Source organism: Myxocyprinus asiaticus, chromosome 44, assembly GCF_019703515.2.
Source record: "Myxocyprinus asiaticus isolate MX2 ecotype Aquarium Trade chromosome 44, UBuf_Myxa_2, whole genome shotgun sequence".
NCBI lineage: Eukaryota > Metazoa > Chordata > Actinopteri > Cypriniformes > Catostomidae > Myxocyprinus > Myxocyprinus asiaticus.
Genome location: NC_059387.1, coordinates 29,803,098 through 29,811,713, shown reverse-complemented (window position 1 = coordinate 29,811,713; position 8,616 = coordinate 29,803,098). Strand labels below are relative to the sequence as shown.

Sequence of the window (8,616 nt, the reverse complement as noted above, 5' to 3'; positions counted from 1 at the left end):
GTGATTTTTTTCGTTTTTTATTTTTAATAAATTTGCAAAGATTTCAAACAAACTTCTTTCACATTGTCATTATGGGGTATTGTTTGTAGAATTGAGGAAACTAATGAATTTAATCCATTTTGGAATAAGGCTGTAACATAACAAAAAGTGAAGCGCTGTGAATACATTCCGGATGCACTGTAAGAAAGGATATACAATTTTTATTAATAATGCATATTAACGCATTTATTGCTAAAACTGCGTTTAAGTGTCCCTTATTTTAGAACTTCAAAAGTGGCAACCCTAGGTGGGACATATTGAAGGACTCGTCCTGAACATTTCAGTGGACAAAAAAAATGGTTTACGTCCCTGCAAACAAGATGAGTCATCAATCTTTTACGTGTTCTTCTGGAAGACTGTTAATTTTAAATTGGTACATCAAAATTGGTGAATTTTTAGGAGTCCTCTAGCGTATGGATGACCTCCTAGCTACAATAACAGACAGACTCAAGCCAGAAAACCAATTTTGATGTCTTTGACTCTTTGGTCCTATTCTGGCATGCTTTTGTGCTTCCTGCAGGTGGTGTCTTGAAAGTACACCAACCCAAAGTATGTTTAAAATATGAACATATCTAATTTTCTCTCTCTGTCCTCATCCCCTGCCCCACTCGATTCCCTTTCCCAGGTCCTCAGCAGGGTTGCGGTGGCTACTTATCCTCCTCCACGGGCATGTTTGGTTCTCCTGATATTAATATGGATGGGCAATACTTGCCACGTATGGACTGTATGTGGACCATTGCTGTTGATGTCAGTAATGCCATTAATCTCACTTTCAACAACTTTGAGCTAGAAGGTCCCACTGGAAACCTCTGCAGATATGACTATGTCAAGGTAATGCCAGTCACTGTCATTATTACAATGTAAAATCAGCAAAATGTACAGACTCTCTTTTATGTACAATATTTCTCAGCCATCTGTAGATCTATGATGGTGACAGTGATCACTATCCATTGGTTGGATCATTCTGTGGAAATATAGTACCCGCCCCTTTCATCTCAGCCAGTAATCAATTGTGCACTTCATCTCGGACGGCTCCGTGTCACGCGGATTTAACGCCACCTACAGAGCAGTGGACAGTAAGACAGACCTTTGACTGAAGCAGCTTTAAAGTAATAGTTCACACAAAACTGAAAGTTCTGTTAGCATTTACTCAGCCTCATGTTGTTCTAAACCCCCTATGCTGTCATTTTTGTATATGTAATGCAAAAGGAGAATTTTGAAGAATCTTTACACAACTCTTTTACATACAACGACAGTTTATTGTTTGCTGTCATCGGGCTAACAGATCTAGATAATGCGATTGTCCAGCATATATACATGTTAATCGGACCACAGTTGGCCTCAGTGTTGTGCACATGCTCTGAATGAACATGTATTAACCCTGTGTATTTGTCATCCTTCCTTCAAATATTCAATTATGCATTGTGTCATGTCTACTCGGTCAGCCAGATAAAGATTGTAGCTCGACTATGCAAAACCTGCTGTAACTTGACTAGAAACATACTGAGTGAATAATGACTTAAAGGGATAGTTTACTCAAAAATGAAAATTCTCTCATTTACTGATCCCAGATGTGTATGACTTTCTTTCTTCAGAAGAACACAAAGATTTTTAGAAAAATATCTCAGCTCTGTAGGTCCATACAATGCAAGTGAATGTTGATCAGACCTTTGTAGCTCCAAAAATCACATACAAGAAACATACAAGTTATCCATAAGACTCCAGTGTTTAAATCCATATCTTCAGAAGCAATATAATAGGTGTGGGTGAGAAACAGATACAAATGTAAGTCTTTTTTTTTTTTTTTTTTTTTTTTAACTCTAAATCTCCACTTTCAGTTTTACATCTGAAAGTCAAATGTGGTGCCTGTTTATTTTCACTTTCACATCTGAAAAGTGAAAGATATAGTGGAGAGTTAAGTTAAAAAAAAAAGGACTTAAAGGAGTATTTCACCCAAAAATGAAAATCTGCTGATAATTTACTCACCCCCAGGCCATCCAAGATGTATCTGAGTTTCTTTCTTCATCAAAACAGAATTTAAGACTTTTAGGATTTTATTTCGGGCCTCCTCCTCTAAACAATTCAAGTGAATGTCCTCCATTTTTTTTTGACGGTCCAAACTGCATATTTAGGGTGCATCAAAATAATCCACACAATAGAAATTTGCACAGACCACAGACCAAGTGCCGTTCACAAACCAAAACAGTCCAAAACAATTTCAAAACAGTATAAAATAAAAAAAAATAATTTCCAAATAATAATAAATAAAATTTAAAAAAAAACAATGTAAACAATGATGCGCTTCCTGACTCCTCCTCCACGTGACGCGTGACCTTACCAACGGGCTTACGTCATCCCTCTCATGAGCGTGTGTCACAGAGATGTACTGAAGTGAATATTTGTAGTTAAAAAGTATATAAGTATTGTTTTGATTCTAAAAAATAATCAGTCGTTTGGGTTCAGAAGAACTTTATTTGTCGACTGGAGTCGTGTGGATTATTTTGATGAAGAAAGAAACTCTGATACATCTTGGATGGCCTGAGGGTGAGTAAATTATACAGCAAATTTTCATTTTTGGGTGAACTATTCCTTTAAATATTCTTCTGTTTCTCACCCACACCTATTATATTACTTCTGAAGATAAATTATTAAACACTGGAGTTATATGGATTACTTTTGCTACCTTAATGTGATTTTTGGAGCTATAAAGATCTGATCAACATTTACTTGCATTGTATGGACCTACAGAGCTGAGATATTTTTCTAAACATCTGCATTTGTGTTCTGCAGAAGAAAGAAAGTCATACACATCTGGGATGGCATGAGGGTGAGCAAATGATGAGAGAATTTTATTTTTTGTGTGAACTATCCCTTTAAATAATTATCTATTTGTCACACAAAGCTGTCGTATGGCTTCAGAAGACTTGAAATATTGCATATGTACTACTTTTATGGTGTTTTTTTTTTTTATCATAATATGCATGGTCACTATAAACTGTTATTGTATGGAAAAGAGCTGCGTGAAAATTCTTCAGAAATTCTCCTTTTCTGTTCCACAAAACAAAACAGCATACAGGTTTGGAACTACATGAGGGTGAGTAAATAATGTCAAAATTATATTTTGTTTTTTTTTTTGGGGGGGGGGGGTGAACTCTTTGATCTATATATATATATATATATGAGAGAGAGAGAGAGGGAGATTAATTTTTTAGAGTAAAATATGACCTAGATGTGTTCTTGACAGGTTTGGTGAGATTGATACTTTTATAACAATAGTAATTTTATTTATAATATGCTTTATACATCTACTGTATAAATGTTCACACAAAATTATTCATATCAAGTCTAATAATCATATCAAGAATAATGAATATGAATAAAATAGTCTATTACTTGCCCAGTGAAAACATCTGACCTGCACCAAAACAATTTTTCATTCCAACCATCAACCAACAGTTTCATTTTCCCAATATTCTGACAATTTAACTAGAAATTATAATACAAATATTTCAATTACAACAGAGCATCAACATTCATTCAGGGCAAACTACACTAAAAAAAATAAAAAATAAAAAAAAAGAATAGTTGGTTCAACAACCATAACATATGAAAATAAATAGCTTCTACTCAGAAACATACATATCATAAAATTGTCAGCTTTAATGTGTAACTCATATTCATAAAACACAGCGGTGGTCTGCTCTACTATTGGTACACTAAAGTTCCTCATGAACATACTACCCCCCCCCCCCCCCAAATGCTACCAATGTTCAAGCCAAATCTACCCCCATGCCATCTTACCATGTCAGATTGTGTCCACTCTCCTTTTGGCATAGGGTGAAGATTGAAGATCTGACAACATAAACAAACTGTGGCCCTGTAATCCAGAACTCCCTCTCTGCAATGCAAAGTTCAATCATGCTGAAGCATCTGTTGCCACTCACCAAATATATTCAAGCCTATAAATAGAGCTACTGTTTTTAGTCCCCTATAGAAATTATCAACGATGCAAGAACTGGACACAAGACAGAGAGAGTCTGTTGGTGGTCTCACCTGGAACCAAAGGAGGAGAGGCGTGTGGATTTATCTCTGCCCAATGCCAGGGCATATATGTATGCAGGAGGAAACATAGAAGGCTCATATTGCTCTGACCACCTTGTACAGACGACTTAACAATGTGTCTTCCCTGTAAGGTAGGTTGTAATGCTGCCCCTATCAAGACACCTGCTTAGACATTATTTGATGGCAAAATTTTCCAAAAGTAAAGTTTGGATGTTGAACTGACATGCACTGAATAGAAAAGTTGAGGGCAAAGTGCTCTTTGTAACTGCGAAATAAAAGCTTAAAATGAGTATAATTAGGTTTATTGGTTGTAAAAACTGCATAAAAACTGTTTAGGTTTTATTTAATGGTGCTCTCAGTATTTTTGTCCCCATTAAAAAGGTTTTACTCCTACAGAAATGAATTGCAACTTTGAAACATATGTATAAAATCATGACCACTCACATGAGATGACTCTAGTCATCTTAATGTCAGTAACTGTCTTGTTATTGGACGCTTTCACTCTTGGATTAAATTAATAATGTCTTATTATGTATAGTGAATTTCTACAATGGCATCTGTAACTGAAAACTATTGATTTTGAACGATGCGGCATCCACACCACTAGGTGTTCCTGTAAGTCCAAGATGACACAATCAGAAAGTTCCTAAGTGCACCTTTAAGCATTTTATAAAGTAGATTTTTCAAGAAAATCTCACGATTGACTATCGGCAAGGTAAAAAATACTTAATTTAGTCTTATTAAAGAGAATTGTTAGAATGTGTTACATTCTAAATCTATTAATATATATTATATAATAATAATAATAATATATATATATATATATATATATATATATATATATATATATAAACAGAAAAAAATACAACTAAAAATTCACATCTGTATTGTGTGTGTGTGTGTGTGTGTGTGTGTGTGTGTGTGTGTGTGTGTGTGTGTGTGTGTGTGTGTGTGAGGAAATCCTTACAGGTGGCATTATCTTGAAATGCACATTTTAAAAAGAATTACAGCTATACACTGGTTTATGGTTAAAGCCTTTAGTTTTAATCAAACGGATTAAACGTATATTCAGAACTACAATAATAATAAAAAGAAAACACGTAGTCAGGGGGTATGTGACAGCAATGTTACCATAGCGTTTACACACGTCTCTGGTGTCTGTATAGTATTCCAACCACTTTTCGTTGATTGGTCGAAGGATACAATATATTACAGCGGTGCGCGTTTTGATTGGACATTCCTGTCCCTTTTTTCAACCCTCTAGCAACAGATTGGACAACGGAACATAATTTCGCCTGCCATTCTTTCCCTCTATCTCCGGACCCCGGAAATGGAAGGAATGCGGAGACTTTTACAGACATACTATCAACTTCCGGTTGGGTGTGTGCGATTGACTTGAAACAAAAATATCTGGTTTTACTGCCCCGAGGGCCTGAATATTTGTTTTCCGTTTTTCCTGTATGTTTACGTTCATTCCGCACAGTTAGGTAAAAACTCAATAACTTAAGTAATTTATTTTGTTTTGAGTGCCTTAGTCTTCATCAGTATTTTAAGCTAATGTGACCAAACTTTGTTCTTACTAATATATTCTCTGCTTGTTGTCGGGTATATTATCATTTCTTGTAGAAAATGTCTAAGTCCCTGAAGAAGATAGTGGAGGAGAGTCGGGATAAGAATTTGCCAGAGGTGGACATGTGTGACAGGGGAATATCAAACCTACTGGATATTCCTGGGCTGTGTGAGTGGACGGATCATTTGTCTGCTATTTTCAACATAGACAGTTGCAAGTTTAAAGTTACATCTTGTGTAATGCATGTATGGAGAATGAATCTGATTTGTTTACACTGTAAATATATAGCTGTTATGATCTGTAGTGTCATATTTACAAGTTTACAGTAGCAAATGAATGACATCATCAGTCTGACGTCATGTAAATTTGTTGTTATTTTGTTTTGCAGTCACCTTGTCCAATATAACCCAATTGGTGCTAAGTCACAACAAGCTGAATGGTAAGTTATTGATATTTTCAGTATCAGTCTCTTCATGTCTATTTATGAGACATGAAAATCAGTTATATCAGCATAAGCCTTTTATTGTTAAGTATGTGATGAATCCTGCTCAACACTAAACCTACAACGTTTTGATCTGAAAGCTTTTTATTTGAGAATTCTTTGGAGTCAGTGCACAGTTATTGCACATAGAACTGAACATTTAGACAGTACAATGGATGTGTCTGATTCATCCTGTATATCTTTAAAGGATGAATTTAGGTTTATTTGGCCAATTTTTGACAGCCATATGTTTTAAATAATTTGATCAGTTTTCAAAAGCTTATATTAACACTGCACAGTCAATACACAATTATCGTTTAAAAAAAATTAAAAAATTCAAATTTGGTTGTCAGGTGCTTTTTACAATATGAATAATTCTAAAGCTGCTTTATAAATGCAAAGCAGAGATTTGATGATGACTGGAGACTTTAGGTTCCTAAAAGCTGCAGGTAGAATCTGGTTAACTCCACTAGAGGGCTGTCTTGTCATTGCTGATCACAGGTTGTTCTGATTTTCTATTCTGCTCAATTTAAGTTTCCTTAAAGGGGTAGTTCAAAATTATCCCATCATTTACTCACTCTCAGGCCATCCCTAATGTGCATGAATTTCTTTCTTCTGCTTAACACAAATGAAGATTTTTAGAAGTGTATCTCAGTTCTCTTGGTCTATTCGATACAAGTGAATGTGGACTAGAACTTTGAAGCTCCAAAAAGACAGCATAAAAGTAATCCATAAGGTTTAATCCATGTCTTCAGAAGCGATATGATGGTTGTGGGTGAGAAACAGATCAAGTTTAAGTCATCTTTTATTGTAAATTCTCCTCCCTGCCCAAGATATTGCAATATGCACGAAGAATGCAAATCACCAAACAACAAATGAATAAGAATGTGAAAGTGGAGGTTTATAGTAAAACATGTCTTAAATATTGACCTGTTTCTCACCCACACCTATCATATCACTCCCGAAGACATGGATTTAACCACTGGAGTCGTATGGATTACTTTTATGCTACCTTTATATGCTTTAAATTCTAGCCTCCGTTAACTTGCATTGAATGGATCTACAGAGCTGAGGTATCCTTCTAAAAATCTATGTTTGTGTTCTGCAGAAGAAAGAAAGTCATACACATCTATAATAGCATGAGGGTGAGTAAATGATGAGAGAATTTTCATTTTTGGGTGAACTATCCCTTTAAACTGCATAACAGAGTGAGAGAGGGGAGAATATGATAATTATACATTTTGAATATGAAACTAGTATGCATTTTATAAACATTGTTTTTAACTGTCATATTTGGAAGACCTATCTGAGTTTATGAAGAATCTTTCTGCGTGTTCTTCTAACTTGCGTGTTCAGGGGTATATATTTGGTCGACTGTTTGTCAGTGTAGTTTGGAGTTCAAAATTAAGATTTTTCCTCATCCGCATAATCTTTGGTCCACAGTAATCACCCTGAGCCATGTTCGCTCTCATCTGATTTGTACAGGCAGTGTTTGGTTGGGGATTTGTTTGTTTTTGCAGGAATCTTATTCTTAATCTCCATGAAGATGTGATAATGCACATTTCTGTCAGGTATTGTCTGTTGTATGATCAAAGCTTTTTAATACGATTTATAAGCAGACTTTCAGTTACGGGTCACACTACTTGTTTGTCGCTACTTTAAATGAGTGAGGAAATGATACTGTAGTTTTCAGTTGCATATAGATCCATAAGGTGGGACATTTGTATATTTTCTATAATGAATTAATCTATCCTGAGATTCCATTTTTCATGTTCTTGATCACTGTGTTCATCCTCACCCTTTTATCTTTTTTCTTTCCTTTTTCTTTCCTTTACCTTTTCCTCCCCCCCCCCTTCCTTTCCTTTCTCTTTTTGTTCCCTTCCAGTTTTTGTCCTTTTACCTTCCCCCCCCCCCCTTTCCTTTTCCTTTCCTTTTCCTTTCCGTTCTCTCTTTGTTCCCTTTCAGTTTTTGTCCTTTTACCTTTTCCTCTTTTCCCCCCTTTCCTTTCCTTTCCTTTCTCTCTTTGTTCCCTTCCAGTTTTTGTCCTTTTACCTTTTCCTCTTCCCCCCCTTTCCTTTCCTTCCTTTCCTTTCTCTCTTTGTTCCCTTCCAGTTTTTGTTCTTTTACCTTTTCCTCTTTCCCTTTCTTTTCTTTTCCTTTCCTTTCCTTTTCTCTCTTTGTTCCCTTCCAGTTTTTGTCCTTTTACCTTTTCCTCTTTTTTCCTCTTTCCTTTATTTTTCCTTTTCCGTTCCTTTCCTTGCCTTCCTTTTTTCCCTTTCCTCTTTCCTTAATTTTCCTTTCCCTTTTCATTTCCCTTCCTTTTCCTGTTTAATTTCCTTTACGTTTCCATATTTCTCTTCCTCTTCCTTTCCTTTGCGTTTACATTTTCCTTTGCTCTTTCTTTCCTTTAATTTCTTTTCATCTTTCCTTTTTTACTTTTTATCTTTCCTTTCCCCTCTCCTCT

The 8,616-nt window shown here is 35.5% G+C and overlaps 1 protein-coding gene across 3 annotated transcripts in view; it reads left to right on the top strand.

Annotated features, from left to right (window-relative positions):
* Nucleotides 1-5,441: 5,441 nt before the first annotated feature.
* The window catches only part of LOC127434406 (ras suppressor protein 1), a 46,997-nt gene continuing 43,822 nt past the window's right edge, over nucleotides 5,442-8,616 (top strand). For all 3 annotated transcript variants that reach the window (XM_051687133.1, XM_051687132.1, XM_051687131.1), the window contains exons 1-3: nucleotides 5,442-5,588; nucleotides 5,728-5,839; nucleotides 6,060-6,110. In XM_051687133.1, the coding sequence (XP_051543093.1) occupies nucleotides 5,731-5,839; nucleotides 6,060-6,110 (160 nt within the window). In that variant the 5' untranslated portion in view covers nucleotides 5,442-5,588; nucleotides 5,728-5,730. The remainder of the gene's footprint in view (nucleotides 5,589-5,727; nucleotides 5,840-6,059; nucleotides 6,111-8,616) is intronic.